At 39.7% G+C, this 19,718-nt stretch overlaps 1 protein-coding gene across 1 annotated transcript in view; it reads right to left on the reverse strand.

The window, feature by feature from the left end:
* DNAAF9 (dynein axonemal assembly factor 9) overlaps nt 1–19,718 on the reverse strand; it is a 2,711,795-nt gene that overhangs the window by 957,331 nt on the left and 1,734,746 nt on the right. Inside the window, exon 27 of the mRNA XM_044064082.1 lies at nt 9,554–9,712. Coding sequence (XP_043920017.1) covers nt 9,554–9,712 — 159 coding nt within the window. The remainder of the gene's footprint in view (nt 1–9,553; nt 9,713–19,718) is intronic.

The following is a 19,718-nucleotide window of genomic DNA, read 5'->3' on the forward strand; positions in this document are numbered from 1 at the left end:
CTGCTGCAATACTGTAAAAAAGCCATGTACTACCCACTTTTATCATTTATCACCAGAAAGCTCCTGAATAGACAAAAACTTAACTCACTGACAGTGTGTTTACCTTGCACATTTAGAGAAATAGAACCATTCTGGCATACAAAAATACCTGTTTCTTTAATAAATCTGCAATGCAGAGGCCTTCTGGTGATTCCAGATCAATCCACTGTTACACAATTAGTCTACAGTCGGCTTTGCACTTTATCTTGAAATATACGAGTACTGCTGTCATTCATGTCTGTGCATTACATGCAGAGCTTTTGTACTTTTAATTACTTTTTAGTGCTGTTGCTTTTGCCATTGTATTTGACTGTTCAGCTGAATCCAGATCCATCAACAGCTAATAACTCTACACTGCTAAGATGCACTTTATCTTGAAATATACTACTGTTGCTTTTATATTCGTGCACTACTTGCAAAGGTTTTGCACTCCTCTATTTTTAACTGTTGAGTTTCTGCACTAATGCCTGATTCTAAGTCTTAGCTGTTTTGGTTTATTGTTTAACTTGGTTATTTACTGTAGTTTGTATTTCATTTTAGTGATTTAAAATTAGAGAAGTTATGTCTGCCCTCTAGTGGTTGTAGAATGTAGCCTGGTCTCTTCTGTGCTAAGAATAACTGATAAAATCTTAGAACATGCTTGTTGTGATTGGCCAGTGGGTTATTTTGCTTGTTTTTTCTCTGCCTGCACAAAGTCTGCTCATCATGCAGCGAGAGTTAGCAGTGCACTGTATAAACGCAAACATACATAAAACACATACACACCTCTAGGTTGGTCAAACAGTATGATGCCCACGAAACACTCCCGGTGCAGTTAGTTGATAAGACCCCCTATTCAAATCATAGATAGCTGCAGGCCTCCAACTCTGACTCAAGATGCCCACTCCATCTATCTGGACCTCTTCAAATCTATCAAGCTTCAACCCTTTACCCTGATCCTGGGCGACTTTAACTATCCAACCATAGATTGGAAGAAATACTCATAACCAAAACACAAATGCCCAGAGATTCCTTGATTTTGTCAGTAAAAATGCCTTGGACCAGTTGGTTGACACCCCCACAAGAGATGAAAATATCTTGGACTTGGTATTAACCAACATGAGTAACCACTGCAGCATCCCTATAGTGTCATCGCCCCTGGTAAGATCCGACCACAACACAGTCACTTTCAAATTCACCATCTCCCTCGACCCCCCCCCCCTCCCCAGCTAGAGTCAAACCAAAAAAACTTCTCCAAGGCTGATTACAACCTCCTGGGGGAAGGGGGAAGGTATAAACAGCTTCACAGCCCCCCATCCCCTCCATAGGAACTGGTACATATGTCCAAACCTACACCAAAGTACTACACGAGCGTTTATATAGCTGCCTGGGATCAGAAATACCAGATCAGACAAAATCATCCTCCTCAAGGAAGAGTAAACCTGCTTGATGGACATCTGCAATGAATAAACTCTATAATAAAAGGAAAAAAATTGCTGTCCAGGACCAAGAAGGAGCAGGTGCCTAATTGGAAGAAATCTCTCCTTAGCCTAAACAAGCAAATAAGAGCACTAGTGAAATCTTCCAAATCAAACAGAGTCCAAACTGGCCACATCTACTAAAGACAATCATAAGGCCTTCTTCACATATGTCCGCAATCTCAAGGGAAGCACCCAGATCTGCTCAGAATTGGTGGTCAAGGACATCACATACACAAATACTGTAGACAGAGCCAACCTGCTGGCAGACAGGTTCAGTGAAAACTTCACTTCTCTGGCCCGACATCAGTAAAACAGGACATCCGCAGTACCTTCCTCCCTCCCCTTATCTCTAGGGAGCAATTCATCACTGCCCTCTCAAAGGCAAAAAATACAGCCTCCATGGGACCCAACAACATTCTACGCTGCATCCTACATGAACTCAGGCAGGAACTTGCCGCACCATTAAGCACCCTATTCAACCAAACCCTGAATACCGGCTTCATCCCAGCCGAGTGGGAGAACAGCTACTGTCATCCCTTTGCACAAAGGTGGAGCGTCCACTGATCCAGGAATTTATAGACCCATCAGCCTAACTAGCCTGATCTGGAAGGCCATGGAGTGGATAATCATGGACCTCATTAAAAAGGACATTGGCAACCTCCAGACACTTGAACACACACAGTTTGGTTTTGAGGTCATGCCTGCTAAATATGGTCGACTTCTTTGAGACAGTCACCAAGGCCATAGACGAGGGGAAGATGGTTCACACCGCCTACTTTGACCTGGCCAAAGCCTTCGATACTATTCCCCACTCAGATATAATAGATAAACTCTCTCAACTAGGCATCGATCCATGTGTTACCAGATGGGTAGCAAACTGGCTCACTGACAGAACCCACCTAGTCAAAATAGAGGAAGCCACCTCAAGTAGTAGACCCATAACATGAGGTGTACCCCAGGGATCGGTCTTGGGGCCCCTGTTGTTTGGGATATACTTCTTGGAGGTGCAGGCCAAATCTAGTGGACTATGGCTGACCAAGTTTGCAGATGACTGCAAGCTGGGTCCAGTCATCAATTACCCTAGTGATGTGGACATCCTCCAAGAAGGTCTCACCCAAACAAATGACTGGTGCAAAAAACATGGCCTCAAACTAAATGCCAAAAAATGCATCATCATCCCTTTTGAGAAGAGTGACGTCCCCACAACCTATCACACTGATAAGGTGCTAAGCACTCAATCAGTCATGAGGGACTTGGGTACCCAGGTTGACAGCAAACTGACTTTTGGCCAACACATTGCCTCCATTTTACAGAAAGCTTTTTACATGGCCCATCACATTAGTAAAGATATCTCATCCAGGGACAAGGTGGTCATAACATCCCTGTAGTCTTCCCTTGTAAGACCCATTACTGAGTACAATGTCCCTTTTGTCATGTACCTCACAAAGCACATGCAGCACCTGGGGACACCACAGAGGTTCCTCACCCACAGAATCCAGGGCCTTGAACATCTTCCCTACACAGATAAGCTAAAAGCCCTGTCTCTCTATTCAGTCTTCTACAGACTCCTCAGAGGTGACCTCTGTCTGGCATAAAAGTAATCTCGGACCCCACCCTGATGAGACTGCTGCATATGCGCAAGTCAAGCTCCACTCGAGTAACCCATACATGCAAACTCAACCTGCTCTGTGACATCAATAGGACTTTTTGGTGGGACAGATTTGTGTCCCAGAGACTCCCCCTTTTGTTGAACAGACTCCCTCTCCATGTAAAGCAGAGTACCTCATTAAACATTTTTAAGCACAACCTGGATAATTAGATGAGGAACAGAAAATACACCCCTGAGATTCCACCTATGTCCCTGCTGGACAGCAGCATAGGGTGCTGACTTGTTGGAACATGAGCTAAATTCTTGGGTAGGCTTGTAAGGGCCTCATGGCCAATAGCCTAGTAACTTCCCTATGATTGCATGAAGTGCTTTGAATCTCAGTTTCTCTAAAAAAACAACACCTAAGAATTCCTGAGCATGCAATTGTTTGGCAAGCATCAGATTTGAGTAAACAGGGGATCTGCTCCATGACGTTAGACTAAGATTGTGCTTCTTACCTAACTAGCACCCTAGCTATACCTGAAACTATGGATCTGTTCTTTCCTACTGTCTCTTTAGTCAGTTTGGTAGAAATGGACATACTAGCACAATGTAGAAATTGTTTCATGTTTTCTGATAATTACCCAATTCTCAAACAATTTGACACAGTATGAGGCAAGGCTCTCACATACAGCCACTACAAATACCACAAATGTTGGCAGAAACACAAGACTACTACACAATAATTGCCACATACCCACAGAACAAACACACAGACACACACATGCTGAGGCTCTTAAAAGTAATCTACCCAAACCAAAACCTCAAATGCCTCCCAGATCCAGTAATTACACAAGTACCCTAAGCAACTTCAGAAAGAGAATATCAAAGCAACACCCACCATGAGATTCAACCTCAACTCACAGTGTCTCTATGTCTAAGCTCATAGGCCAGACCACCACACAATCCAACACTTTGGTTACAGGAGACTCCACTGTGAGGCACACCAAAGTCCCACTCACTAGGCTGAGCAAGGAAAGGGCTAGAGTCAGTTGTTTATTAGGGGCCAGGAACCACCAGATCATACAGGCAATCAGGTCACTGAACCACAAATACTAGCATGACTCAGTCCATGTGGAAGTAAATGATCTGAAACAAAAATCCCTGGACTACAAGAACAGAGAGAAGATGGAGCTCCTGGACTATATCACAGGGTGGCATGAGCCTAACACTGAGCATCACTCTACCTTCTCGAATGATGTCACAATGAACCAAAATAATTGGTTTTAATAAGTGGCTTAGGTTTTGATGTAATTCGTAGAAGGTATATTATTTGTCAGCCTGAGAGGATATGATGGACAAACTATGAGGTTTTTGCCAGGGAATGTCTGCATTTGTCCCCACTAGGCTTTTGAATATTGGCTAAAACCTTGTCCATCTAGATATTGCCTCTTTTTAGGTAATACCAATCTGATAAATCAACTGACATAGCTAAAACAATGTATAACAATCAAAAGATGATATTTCTCAATCCCAGGAGTCTAAACAAAAAAAAAACTGCATTCCCACAAGCTCAGCTCTCCTCACCATGGAGAATGTAGACATATGGGTAGTTAATGAGATATGGTTTAAAGCAATGTAGAGCACCCTGATAGTGCAAGGCTATAATGCCTTCCACACATTTAGACCAGCTACTTTACTGAAAGGGACAAAAGATGGAGGTGTCTCAATTTACAACAAAAAGAAAAATTTGTGGTATCCCTCGAAGTCTCAGAAAAATCCAGTATGCAAGCTATACTGGGTCAAAAACAAACCAAAAAGAAGATTTGCAGTGTGGAGGGTGTGATGTTCACTTCTTGAATTATGTTATGCACCTAGTTCACTTAATAAAAATCAAACTGTAAAATACGTGCTACAAAATAATCAAATAGAAAATAGTAGGTAGTCCACCCTTGATCCAAACAACCTGATTATATATAAATAAGGAATGTTTTTGATGCTTTTCATTATACTTAACTAGGGTCGCTTGTTTGTGTGTTTAAACAAAGCATATTCCATTTTTAACTCAACCGTGGACTATTTTGTAACACATATTTTACAGTTCAATTTTTATTAAGTAAACTAGGTGCATAACATAATTCAGGAAGTGAACATCACACCCTCCATACTGTGAAGTTTCTTCTTGGTTTAATTTAAATCAAAATTAAACATCAAGGCTGGTCGAGCAGTATGACGCACTTGAACTCCTCCATGTGCAATTCACCATAAGAAAAGTCCCATACCATATCTTTGTGAGCTATAGGTCTACCTCTAGTACCCAGAAAATCCATGCCACTTAAATGAACTTGACCCTCCATTCAACCCAACACCATATTCATGGGTTACTTCAACTATCCCACTATAAACTCAGAATCATACATAACTCCAAACTTGCAGGGACAAAAATTCCTGTACTTTGTCAACATGAATGACCTGGAGCAGCTAGACTGTGCACCTTCTAGGTGTGCCAACATCCTTGATCTAGTCCTCATCAATATGAGGGAACACTGCACCATCCCCAGAGTGTAATATCCTCAGTGGTCAGGTTGGACCATAAAACTGTCTCCCTAAAAATGAAAATAAAACCTGGGACACCAGGTAACCCTAGGACTTTTAGAAATTATTCCAAGGCAAACTTCAAACTTTTAAGTAGCCCCCTGGCAAAATTTCAAGCCCCCACAAACTCAGGAAACACTGTTGCCTATGCAGAGTCATTCACAAAAACCCTCTACAATTGTGTACATAGCTGCACAGAGGCAGCAGTACCCACCCAACATAAGCACAGGACAAACATAAAAAAATTATCCACACTGTTGGAATCACAAACAAAAAAGGTTGCAAAACAAAATGAAGAAAATCAGAGCCAAAACAGGAAGTGCAATACTCAGCAAGGCAAGAACTCTCATCAAACTAGATAAAGAACTCAGGGGACTAATTAAGCCTGCCAAAACCAAATTTGAGGTAAAGGTAGGCTTCTAGGCTAAAGACTACCACAAGGTATTTTTCAGCTATGTCTAAAACCTCAAAGGCAATACACAACAATTTGTCAAACTAACTGTAAATAAAGCAACCTACACTGAGCCAGAAGATGATGCAAATCTGGTGGCTAATAAATTCAGCAACAATTTTACCCCACTCTTCCTCACAGACACGTCTCAAGAAATATCCCTAACCACAGCTTCCCCAACTATCGCTAAGGAACAGGTTCTCAATGAACTCTCCAAAGCCAAAAACACTGCATTGATGGGACCTGACAATATAACAGAATGCCTCCTAACAGCATAAAACATGACATACCACGTTCACTAGAAGCACTACTTAATCACAGCCTCCAAACAGGACTTGTGCTAAGCTAATGGAAGATTGCAGCTGTTATCCCTCTGTACAAGGGTGGGTCATCCATTGGACCCAGGAAACTACTGACCCACAACCCTGATTAATGTCTTATGTAAGGTCAAGGAAAGAATAACCATGGACATAATAAATAATGACACAAGAACTATTTAGACATTGGATTCAACTCAGTTTGGTTTCATCAAGGGGAGGTCATGTCTACTCAACTTGGTGGACTTCAAGGTCTCTAAAGCAATGGACAAGAGCAAAATGAGGTATACTGCCTACCTTGACCTGACCAAAGCATTTGACAATACCCCTCTCGAGCATTGTATACAAACTCATGAAATTAGGTATAAACCCATACATCACACGGTGAATAGCCAGCTGGCTCACAGACAGGACACAAGAAGTTATGATAGGTGAGTCTACCTCCACAAAAAGGCCAGTCGCCCCAGGTTTGATGCTGGGGCCACTCATTTTTGGCATCTACTTCTCTGAAGTCAAGGTCAGTGTTAAAAGCCTCTGGCTTACCAAGATGACTGCAAACTAGTCACAGTCAAGGAATCTTCTAAAGACACACGCATTCTCCAAGAAAGCCTAACACAGACTAATAACTAGTGCAAGAGTCACGGTCTAAAACTCAATACTAAAACATGCATAACAGTATCTTTCAAAGAGACAACCACCAACAGAATTTACTGTACTGATCATACACCCCTAAGAATTGAACATGTGGTCAGAGACTTGGGGATGCATGTAGACAGTAACTTAGCCATTGACCATCAGCCATCTCTTGTAGTCAAGAAATCATTTTATGCTGCACAACTTATAAGCAAGGGTATGGCACCTAGGTCCAAAGATGTCAGTGTTCCATTGTACCCAACCAGGCATGTGCAACAACTGGAACTTCTACAGAGGTTCCACACAAAAAGAATACATGGCGTAGACAACATGTCCTAAGCAAACCACCTCAAAAACCTTATGCTTATACTCAGTCTCCTACAGACTGATGAGAAAAGATCTATGCCTGGCAGTCAGAACATCCTCTGATCCAGTCCTTATATATCTCTAGCACATTCACAAAACAAACAGTATCAGAAACACCCAATGAGACTAAAAATTCTCTGGAACAGGTTGCCCATCTATGTGAAGCAGAATTCCTCCCATGATTATTCAATTGTAACTTGGACCTGTGGATGATAAATCAAAAATTTATCCCTGATCTACCAACTGCCTCCCTGTCAGAAAGAGGAAACTTATAAATGCTAGACCACTCATGCCCAAGTTATGACCAATATAAAATGAGTGGTATCATAACCTGTCAAATTCAGCGGAGCATGGCTAGACTTAAAAGGGCCTTTTGGAGACATCAGTCTAGTAATAATGTATGAACCTAATAGTGGATATAAAAAGTGTACACACCCCTGTTAAAATGCCAGGTTTTTGTGATATAAAAAGAAATGAGACCACAATAAATCATTTCAAAACTTTTCCCACATTTAATGTGACCTATGACCTGTACAATTCAATTGAAAAACAAACAAATCTGTTAGGGGAAAAAATACAAAATAAAATATAAAACGTAAATAAGCTGGTGGCATAAGTGTGCACACCCTTAAACTAATACGGACAAGCTCTATGGACTAAAGCAGACTGAAGTACCATTCTCAAGTTCTTTCTAGTCTAACCAGACTTGGACTTTTGGTTGTAGGACATTTCCTTACTGGGATATCTAGTTGGGGACACATGGCTGAACTGCAATCTAGCTGCAGAGACATATGGCTGCAACAAATTAATTGCAGAAATAGAGAAGCATGCAGCAACATGCCAGCAGCTGTAATAAACAAGTGTGTGGGAAAAACAATGCCCATGGCTCCCCAAGACCCCAGGAACAGCAGACAGCAAGGCAAGTACTCACAGTTGGATGGCAACTGAATATGTAAGAGGTACAGAAAACAGTGTTCAAAAGCAATGCCTTTATTAAGGTGTCAGAGGAAGTTATGAGTGTTGCCCCCTTGTTGTACAGTACATGCTTATGTAACTACAACTTTTATTTATTTATTTATTTGCAGCTTGTTTTCCGGGATAGTCCATTGGGCTACAAGGAGCCTGTTTTCAATGGAGTCTTGGGGAGAAAAGCTCTGGAGAAATACAAATACATAGTACAGAAAAAGCACAAATCCATAATATATATTTAAATTAAATGTTAAAATACATATTTCGGATAGTACAAATCCATATCACACAATTCAAATAAAGGTGACATAATACAGAAATAAAAAAGGAGATCTTCATTAGCAAAATTACATCTGATCGTTTGATTACAAAAGATCTGATGAAGCGTGCTAGGTTTGCACGAGAAAGCGCTTATTATTTTTAAATAAAGACTGGCCTTTTACTGTTTCGTGGTGGTCGTGTTCTGTTTTATATTCATTTTCGTCTCAGTTTTGGGATTACGACCTTTGGACGGTTAGCAGATTATTTTGCTGCAAAATTAAATCACGTTAATTCAATACGTAGTATTTTTTTTGTTTTGTTTTGTTTAGGAAATTACAATGAGGTAATTTTTTTAGTTGTTAGTCGAACAGGTTGCAAGGGATGTAGAACTTTAGGAGGTAGTGACAGGCAACAAATAAGTTTGGAAAGTTAGGAAGAAAGTGCGGTCAGAATTAGGTTGGTTGGTTGTGTTAGTGTGAAACACCATGGAAGAAATCCTGTATATTGCTTTAGTCACACTTATGGTCCAGGATGAGTTTTAGGCAATGCTTCATTGACACAATGGCTCTCCTATGGAGAGTAACACGCATTCCCTGAGCAAAGATTTTCTGCAAACATCTATCAAGTTTTGTTCCTGTTGCAGCATAGTACGACGACCTGGAAGATGTACAATACGCCATCCTAGAAACACGTTTAGCTGCCAAGAGCATACTGCATTTTCTCTGTTACTGACATGTTCCCTGGGCATCCTGCTAATCTCGAGGATCCCGGGAAGGCACAGACATTAACCCCCACCAATTCTTAAAAAGTAACTGCAGGGAAAAAATGCTTCTAGACACAGATGATCAGAATGCAAAGAATGATTAAGGCTTACCCAGTTGTAACCACCAAAAGTTTCATTTTCCTTCTCATATATGCTGTTTGTCGAGCACTGCGATTCTGTTGGGCCTCTAGCACAGAAGACAAATAACACTGAAACAGTGTTGGGCTAAAACGGTCAGAGTTGTCCAATGGCTGCTGATATACTGCCCACCTATAATAAATGTAAGCAACATATATTTAAAATATAACTGCAAAAAAGGGAAGGAAATTACTAAACTTACTGTAACTGTGTCTATGATACTGCATCCACTTATAACGACAGGTTTGGTCTAAAGGCACAGCTTTTTAAAAAAAATTAACCGTGTCATACACATTCCAAAAAAAAAAAAAACGGGGCAGAAAGCAAGTTCATCGGTTGGTCTGAGAGGTACAGTTTTGAAATGTAGTTAAATAACATTATTCACAATATCACTGATCTATGAGAAGTCTTCTGAAGTAGGTGACTCACCTGATACCCACCATCGCAGCACAACAAAGAACCTCTCTCTCATTCCTACATATTAGAGACAAGCATCTTCAGCCAAATGCATTGCAACATAACACCCAATACTACGAGGTCATGCTCAGCTATCTTACACAGAGTACACTTTGTAAAAACAACTTGCAAGACAAAGAAATCAAGCACAAAAATATAAAATATATACTTGTTGAACTTACAGCAAAGTCGAACTACAGACGATTGATAGAGAAGTCATAAAGACTTGGGGGAGGGGTGTGGGTGATAATAAGCATCCACTGCAGAAGACCTCAAAGAAAGTACTGTTGTGTAAGTAAACTCACCATAACAGTAAATGCTCAAATTATCACTGCTGCAGTAGCCTTAGCTACATGGGTTACATTCTGCCAAGGATACAACAGGAGGCCAGCTTCCAAAGCTTCAGGATATCTTCCACATGCCAAAACTGTCAGGCAGCTCCAGTTGAGCTGACTAAAAGACAAGTGTGGGGCCAAACCCTTCAGAGCTTTCCTGCTAACAGAGACAGGGAGGCTGAGGTCTGAAAGAACAATGCTAGGAAAAACAAAAAAAAATGCCCACACTGGCATAAAAAAACACGCCAAAAACAAGGGGGATGGATGGAGGGAGTATCTTCTGCAGCAGTGATCAATCGAACATCTACTGTTATGAGAAACTTACTTAGACAACTGTACTATGTTCATCAAATTGATCACTGCTGCAGTAGCCTTAGCTATATGGATTGCTTTTGGGAGGAGGGAGGAGAAAAGTCCATCAGCCCCTGGAGAACAGTCCTACTAAAGCCTGATGTGGACCTAGAGAAGGAATCAGGCTTATAGTGCTTTCTACACGTATGTAAAAGATGACCAAGTAGCAACTTCCACAATACGTCTAGTATCCAACCCTTTCTAAGTCCCTGGTAGAGTGGGCCTTGACCCTGCATTACTTTTGTTAAGGTGAGTATAACAAAAGGTAATAGCCCTAGACAGCCATGTGCAAATAGTTTGTTTTGACACAGGTTGCCCCTTCTTCATACCTTCAGAAGAAATGGACAATTTCTCCAAAGATCTGAAAGACTTAGTTCTGTCAAGGCACTACAAGCGTTGTCTGTGGACAAACAAGGAATGGAGTATCCTTTCTCCCTCATTTTAGGATCAGGAAATGAGAGATGGATAGTTTGGCTTAAAGTGAACTTGAATATTAATTTAGGCATAAAAGAAGGATTGATTTTCAAAGAAACCCTATCCCTGTGGAGAATGAGAGGGTTGACTCACCATAAGAGCTTGCAAAATACTCTTCTTGCAGAGGTCAGTGCAATCAGTAAAACTGTTTCCATATTAAGAACCTCAAGTCAGCCAGGTAGCTGGTTCAAATGGAGTACATGTTAGTTTCTCTAACACAAAGGTAAGATCCTAAGGAAGGGCCACCAGTTCACTTGGAGGCTTCTTCTGCAAAACCTCTTTCAAAAATATTTTGACATGAGATTGCATTGAAACACGAGGATCTACAGGAAAGCATGCTAAAATGTCCGATACACTAACCTTGACAGAGGAATAAGAAAGGCAATAGGACAGTAATTGACACAAACATTGTAAAACCAGAGAACAGCTGGCACTGAATGGGTGCTGGTTATGTTGTTGACACCAACTAGAAAACCTCTTTCCATTTGCTAATATATGGCTTTCTAGTAGCAGGCTTTCTTGCCTGCATTAGTATCTGCTGCATGTCTTCAGTAAACAGGTGTCTAAAAGGAATTAAGACCCTATCATCCAGGCAGTTAACTGAAGTTGACTGATGTCTGGGTGTATCAAACACCCTCTTCTTGGTGAGTAGATCCAAGTCTGTGAGGAAGCTTGTGGCAATTGCCCCTGGCCCTTTCCAAAACGAGAGAGTACCACCTACTTGAGGAACTCCCCAGAGATGGACAAAGTCCTTGGAAGACCTCCTGATCTAGTATCCATGCATTAGGGGCTGCTCTTGTCCTCCTCAGCATGTCCACCACACAATTTTTCTCTGACAGAATGTAGGATGCCTGCAGAGTGAGATGGTGTTGTGAAGCTATACTCCAAGCTAACATGGCTAGTCTGCAAAGTGGGTATGACCTGAATCCCCCTGCTTGTTGATGTACCTCATGACAGTGGTACTGCTTGTGAAAACTTGAAGAGGTCCCAGGGGCCAAATAAGAATTGAATGCCTTGATCAGGGCAAGCATCTCTTTGGTATTTATGTGCTTACTTCTGTTCTTGGTGTCCCCCACACTCTGCATTTTTATCCCTCCTGAAATTGCTTCCCGAGCAAAACCTGAGGCGTCTGTGGTGACTACCTGCTTTGAAAAAAGGTAGGAGAATGGGGGACCAGGATTTAAGGATATCCTTTGGCTCCACTAGATGATTTCTCTTCTGACACACCCCAGACTGGAATTTGAAATGAAAGGCATGTTAGTGCTGCGACCAAAGAGACTTCAAGATACTACTTTATCTTTCTCACCATTTGTTTTGCCAGTGTTATCATGAGTATCATAGATGCCACAAGATCCAAAATTCTGGAAAATAAATCCTGCAGAATTCCCTTGCAGCATTCAAAGTTTGAGCAGAAAACCTCAGAAATAGATCTAGATATAAATCTATTTTTTTTGCGTTGGAGGAAAAGCTCTTTGAACTGAGGAATGTAGCTGACATCCTAAGAACACAATCCTGTGTGAGGAAAGACGTTTGAATACTCTCTTGGAATCTCAGCTTATGTAAGAGATCGCTCACCTGACAGACAGAGAGATGGAGATTTGTGACAATCTGAAAAAGACTACAAAGATGAGCAGCTTGTCTAAATATGGACAAATGTGTATACCTCGTAGCTTTCAATGCGCTATAATTGAAGCTGGACACTTTTTGAACACTCGGTGCAGTGGACAAGAGAACTGATAATGTGATCCATATACACAAAACCTTAAGAAATGTCTGAAATCTGAAAGAACACGGATGTGATGATAAGCATATTTTAAATCTAGTGTTACCAGGAAACTCAAAAGAAAAAGAAGAAGAAAGACATTGTGAAGACATATAACTATGAATGTGGCCATTACTACAAACAGGTTATGAAAGAAAAACCCAGAACTGGTCTCCAAGCATTTTCTAACTTTGGCACTGAAAACATCCTTGAATAAAAACTGTTCCTCGGAAGGGGGAACCAGTGGAAACAAAAGAGTCTGATCTGGAGGATGAGGAATGACCACCTGGGAAGGACGAATTTCCTCCCACTGCTACCTGTAACCTGGATGAATGAGCTTCAGAACCCATTTGTCTGAAGCTATTTGTTGCCAAAGAGAAAAATGGAGATGCAGCCTTTATGGAAGGAAAAAGACAACATTTCTTGAATAGTGATTCAGACTTCTTGCACTTTGCTTGGCTTTAGGAGGTTCAAAACTTCTTTTTGGAACCCCCTCCCATTTCTTCGTAAAAATCTGTTTACTTGTTTTTGTGTTGGGACTGTTCATTCTGCCTTTTGCCAAAACTGGATGAGGGGTTAGAGAATCCCTTAGAAAATTTGGAAAAGGGGGCCTGAAAAATCTTTTGAGATTCTCTGGATCATCTTAACCCTTTCATCACACTTATTTAAGATCACCTATGCATCAGAGGGGGCAAAAATTACATATCTATCCTAAGGGAATTTAAAATCTCATTTTAACTTCATCTGGGAGGTTCTGAGAATGCAGCCATGCAAAACCTCCTCAAAGCAGTACCAGTGGCCATAGCCCTGGATGAAATATCAATAGATTCATACACACACTATAAAAAATGAGCAGTGACCTCTGCAACAGAAGAAACTAAATTATATAAAGCAGAGTTTTTTCTCACAAATGGGAACTGCATAAAACAACATTCCTCATACCTTTACAATTAGTCTGAGCACCTTTAACATATGAGCCTGACAATTCAAAATTCTAAACATGATTTGCAGAAGTATACATATTTTCCACATAGTTTTCAATAATTTTCCCATCCTTAACAGAAAGAGCAGGATTGGAACTAGCCAAGTATTTAGCAGCAGTGGGATTAACTAAAGCTATAGCTGTTGCGTCAGGTTTGGGAAAATGTATAAAAACATAAAAAAGACTGAGGGACTTTATAAAATGCCATTTAGTTTGCAACAAGTTATGACTTGTACTAAGCATTTTGTGAACACCTCTGGAGTTGTAAATAATTCAAAGGGTAATGCAGAGAACTGATAACGTGACCCAGAAACAGAGAACCTTAGAAATTTCCTTAAGCCTATGGCTATGGAAATGTGCAATAAGCATTGCTTAAATCAAGTGCTACTGAGTAATACAGGAGAACCTGTTCTGTAAGGTCAACATTTAGAATTGTGTTACTTTCACATACAGATTTAGAAATGAAAGATCTAGAACTGATCCCCAAGTGGCCCCTTTCTTTGGTACCAAAGACATCTTGGAATAGAGGAATTTGCCTCTTTGACTTACAGGCACTGGCTTTATGACTCCTTGGGTGTGTAACACCTGAAAAAACCCAGGGAAATATTCTGCCTAGTTTGGAGGGTGGGGAGGAACTTCCCTGAAAGGATATTTTTGTATCCAGTGCCATCTGTAACCCACCTGCACCACTTTTAGCACCCAAGAATCGGAAACAATTTATTCAGAAAAGAAGATGTTGAAGACAAGTTTATGGGACACATTTGTAGAGATACTGGCCACAGGAGAGTGGGGGGAAACAATGCTGCCATAGTCATTCTGTACTGCTGGTCTGTCCTCTTTGATGAAAGGACTGTTGTTTCTTGCTATTCCCCTCTGGCCATCTCTTTTTAGCACCATGTTTGCCAGAGAAAAAGACTGGTTTTGATTATTTGCCTTTTTTGTGAAAGAAGGAGGCCTATAACATTTGAACAAAGGTACATGAAAATCTTAGAAACACTCAATCAATTCCCTCTTTCATTATATTGTTAGGGAACATGGGAAGCAGAACAGCCAAACAATAACTCCTTTTCTAAAGCAGAATCTAAGATTTTAGACTTTATTTAATTAGCATATTTTGGTTAGGTAGTTAAGTAGAGCTTCTCATTTTTTTTTAATTTCTCCAAATCTTTTGGGTTTCTAATACCAAGATGGGAATGGACTCCATTCCTAAGCCGAAATATGACTAAAGTTCATGAAATTAGTCTCACTTCAATCTCTGATGTCAGCCAGAAGTGCTCTTTCACAGCACCCGCAATGTGCCCAGTAATGACTCCTGCAATTCGTATGGCGTTACATGTATTGGTAACGTATCTAAATACGATTGTAGATTCTTTTTTATATGACTCATTGCTTCTACTATTATTGGAACTGCATGTTTATCTTTCTTCCACGTTGCTTTTGTTTCTGCCAGCAAATTATGATATTTTATGACTTTGTGTTTCTCTGTACACAAGACACCATAGTCACTGGGTGTAGCGATTTCAATGATCAGTGCTACTTTTGTCTTCTTTTCATGGATCACTACATCTGGTTTTCTCGCATCTATCTTTTGTACTGTTGGTAATGGGTGATCCCACGTGATGTAGACGTCATCATTTTCTATGACGCGGTGGTACAAAGCAATGGATGACACAGGGTGAAACTGAAGAGAACATGGCACAGGAAGAAGTTCTGGAACTTTCTAGAATCCCCACAGGAAATTGGGAACAAAGAATGTTCCCACAGTTTAGAAGAAAATGATCTTAGAGAAGAATTGCTTGATTTAATAGAGATGGATAGACATATTAAGATCAATGAAAGAAGTAGACAGCAGAAGGTCAATACAACCCGGAAAGTTACAAGTTTGATAAAACAAATGAACACAGGAATTAGGACTGTCCATAGAGATTCATGCAACATAACAGAAGTAAATAGGATACATTACTGTGCAGCCCAAATAATAACAGATAAAGTCCTCCCACAAGAACACAGGGTAGTAAGGGAAAGGTCTGGGAGAAATCGAATGCCATCATGAAGTATGGAGTAGAGAAAACTATAAAGCAATTAAGACAAGAAGTGTCACTGTTAGAAGAGTATAGAAGAGGGAATAGATCAACAAAAATAGAATGATGGACGTGATAAAAGCAATGCGCGGTATTATAACTGATCATGATTTATCATGCGCTATCACAAATAATAAACTAAAAAATATCAGCACAGGCAGAAAAACTTAGAAGGGACACATAAATGTAAAGGAAAAGTATAAAATAAGCAATTTACTGATGTTCCAAAAAACTTTTATAGATAATTGGGAAACAAGGTAAAAGGAATTGAAAGGCCACCAAAAAGAAGAAATAGATACATTTTGGAGAAATATATATGAAGATCCTGTGGAACATAACAAAAATGCTAAATGTAAAGAAGAAGTAAAAGAAAGAATAAGAAGTTCAAATGTACAGGATATGAAATGGGATGAAGTAATGGCCAGGGAGACTGAAAAAAAGTTAAGAAAAGCCTCTAATTGGAAAATTCCTTGCCCAGATGCAGTACCTAACTTCTGGCTAAAAATATTAACATGTGTGCATGAAGATTTAGCCATGAGTAAGAACTATTATATGCGCATCCTGAGCAGACACCAACCTGGCTAACAACAGGAAAAACAAAGCTAATACTTGAGTGAACCTGCAAGCTACCCTAAAAAATATAGACCAATAACTTGCCTTTCGACGACACATAAACTATACACTGGAATTGATGCCGACAGAGTTTACTGTAATTTAGAAGAAAACTCATTTATGTCAATAGAGCAAAAGGGTAATAAAAGAAAGTCATATGGAACAAAGGATCATTTGTTGTTAAATAAAGTCATAGTGGAGAATTGTAAAAAGGGGAAGAATCTAAGTATGGTATGGATAGACTACAAAAAAGCAATTTGACAGTATCACACATTTATTGATAAAAGAATATTTACAAATGTATAAGATACACCCTACACTGATAAACCACATCACAGCGACCATGAAAGTGTGACAAACCACTATGCATTTAGACCATGATAAAGGACATACTATTATTCCAGGGATAAAAATCTAAAGGCGGATATTCCAGGGTGACTGTGTCACAGCTGCTCTTTTGCCTTGCCCTAACCCATTAAGCTGTCTGCTTAACAGATTAAGTCCTGGCTATAATTTGGCTCATAAAAAGCAACAAAGTGTAAAGACTTTCCATCTTCTCTTTGCCGAAGTTTTAAAACTGTATAGTTCATATGCTGAGGAACTGAAAGCACAACTGTAAGCAGTCAAAACTTTTTCAGATGATATAAGAATATCATTTGGTCTTGATAAATGTGCAAAAGCAACATTTAAAGCTGGAAAACTGCAGCTCCAAGAAAACATCACTTTGGGACAAGAATGTGATATAAAAGAACTTGAGCAAGAGGGAGTGTATAAATATTTGGGAATTGATGAAGCTTCGATCAGCAATAAAACATGAACAAATGCGAATAAAACTCAGTAAGGAATATTTTAGAAGACTTAAATTAATCCTGAAAACAGCATTGACATCTAGGAACAAAGTTCAAGCTATAAACCCAATTTGCTCTTCCTGTTGGAACTTACAGTTTTGGAGTGATTGACTGGCCCCAAAGGTGTTGGAAAGATTAGATGGGAAAACAAGAAGGATGTTTCATGCCTATCAGATGATTTATAAAAATTAGTGCATAACAAGGTGTTCCCAATTTCCTGTGGGGATTCTAGAAAGTTCCAGAGCTTCTTCCTGTGCCATGTTCTCTTCAGTTTCACCCTGTGTCATCCATTGCTTTTTCAAATGGGAAATCACTGGCCTATCGGTCCCCAACATTCACTGTGTCAGAGCTGCCACAGTTTCCTGTTCTCTCCCTTGCTGTATAGCTCCAATCTAATTTTTGTATTGGTTTCCTGTGGGAGGTTCCAAATTATCTTCATATGTCAAATAATAAGATGCTTCCTGCTCCACTTGTTTCTCCTTAAATTGGGTGTCCATTGCTCTATCCTGTTGTGTGTGAAACAAAAGGAGATTCGGCTTCTTGTTCCTCTGGTAATAAAGACCACAGAAAGACTGCACGTGTGAAATCTTTTCCAGTACTTCAACAGAAAATGTTAGAGAGAAGGAAGGGAGCACAAGAGTTGACTAGAGGAATCGAGTGTACTTTAGAAATGAAACAGAGACAGGATTTGGGTAATGTAGAAGAGTAACAAAATCAGTAACATAATTTGGGATTACAGCGCAATAATTATATTTGTAAAATATGACAGAAGATGATGCGGAAATATTGGACTTCTTCAAAATTTGTTTGCTGAGTGGGGACTCTAAAGTATATGCCCTACTTCATGTCATTAAGGTTCAGAAAATGCTTTGGGGAGGGGAAGAGAGGGGGAGAGAAGGGAGAATGCTAACTGTAACTAAAGAAAACACTTTTTCTTAGTAGTACTGTATCTGTGTTGCATGATTTTCTTTGCATGCTATTTTTGGGTGTGATGTGGATTTTAAACGTGTTTTTATTTTTCCTCCCCTCTTCTTGTGCAGTTTTGAGAAACATAGGCAATGTAATGATTAAAAAAAGAAAGGAAAAGGGGAGCCTGGTTGAGGGGGCATGACAGAGTTCAAATTAATGTGCTTTTTTTCTTTTAGCATGGGGGAAATGACTGATTAGGGACCTTTGTTTTGAGACAGAGAGCATGTAAATGAAAAAGAATACTGAATATTATAAGGCTTTTTTTCTAGCACTTGCAAATATGTATGCTAAGTAGCATTTCTGCAGCTGGTCTTCATATGCCTCCATGGAGACAATCTGATCAAGAGAAACTGGAGACAGTCTGGTGGAAGGGAACTGGCTGAGGGAAAAGGAGAAAAAAAAAGAAGAGAGAAATTGACTAGGACATAATGTTCCCTGAAAACAATTGACTAGGACATAATGTTCCCTGAAAACAATCAGAGATTTTCCAAGGTGTGACAGCTTTAAAGATAATACAAAACCAGTTAGACTTGAAGTAAGGTTTTCTCGTTTTTTTTTTTTAAATGCAATGGGGATACTAATATACATGGGTGCATTTACTTTTTCTTGTTCACCCTTATCTCTTTTTCATTGTTCAGTTTTGAGAAATGTAGGCACTGCAATTAAAAAAACTGAGGAGAGGAGGAGATGAGGGAAGAGCGGAAGGGTCTGGTTAAGAGACTATGGCAAAAGAAAAATCATTGTGCTTTTTCCCATGCTTGCATAGGGAAGTGACTGGGTAAAAACCCTAGGCGTTATCCAGTAACAAGTTTATTATAAACCACGTAAATGAAAAAGAATATTGAATATTGCAAGTTTTTTTCTGATAAACAAGACGCCCTTAGCAGTTTTGTGTCTGGTTTGCATGTCACTAGAAGACAATTTGATAAAGAAAAATTGCTTGGAGAAAGTCTTTACTGAAAGCATCAAGTGTTTTCTCAACTTGGAGAGTTATACAGATACACAAAATAAAATAGCACTTACTAATAGCACAGGCTGTACCATGCATCTTATCATGACTAACCTTTCTTTTTGGTTAACTTTAGCCTGCCTGTGCAACTATCAGCTTAGAACTTATGTTTTTATTAGGAAGCAAAAACTTTAATATTTGAAGATGTACATACTTTTGTGTGTTGTTATGTTCATAGGTTTTAGGAGGATTTGTGGGGGGATTGGATTGTTTGTCCTGTTTGAGGGCTTTCAAAAAAACAAAAAGTTATGTAAGATAT

The sequence above is a fragment of the Protopterus annectens genome, chromosome 2.part2, assembly GCF_019279795.1.
Source record: "Protopterus annectens isolate FY-2018-M chromosome 2.part2, PAN1.0, whole genome shotgun sequence".
In the NCBI taxonomy this organism is placed as follows: Eukaryota; Metazoa; Chordata; order Ceratodontiformes; family Protopteridae; genus Protopterus; species Protopterus annectens.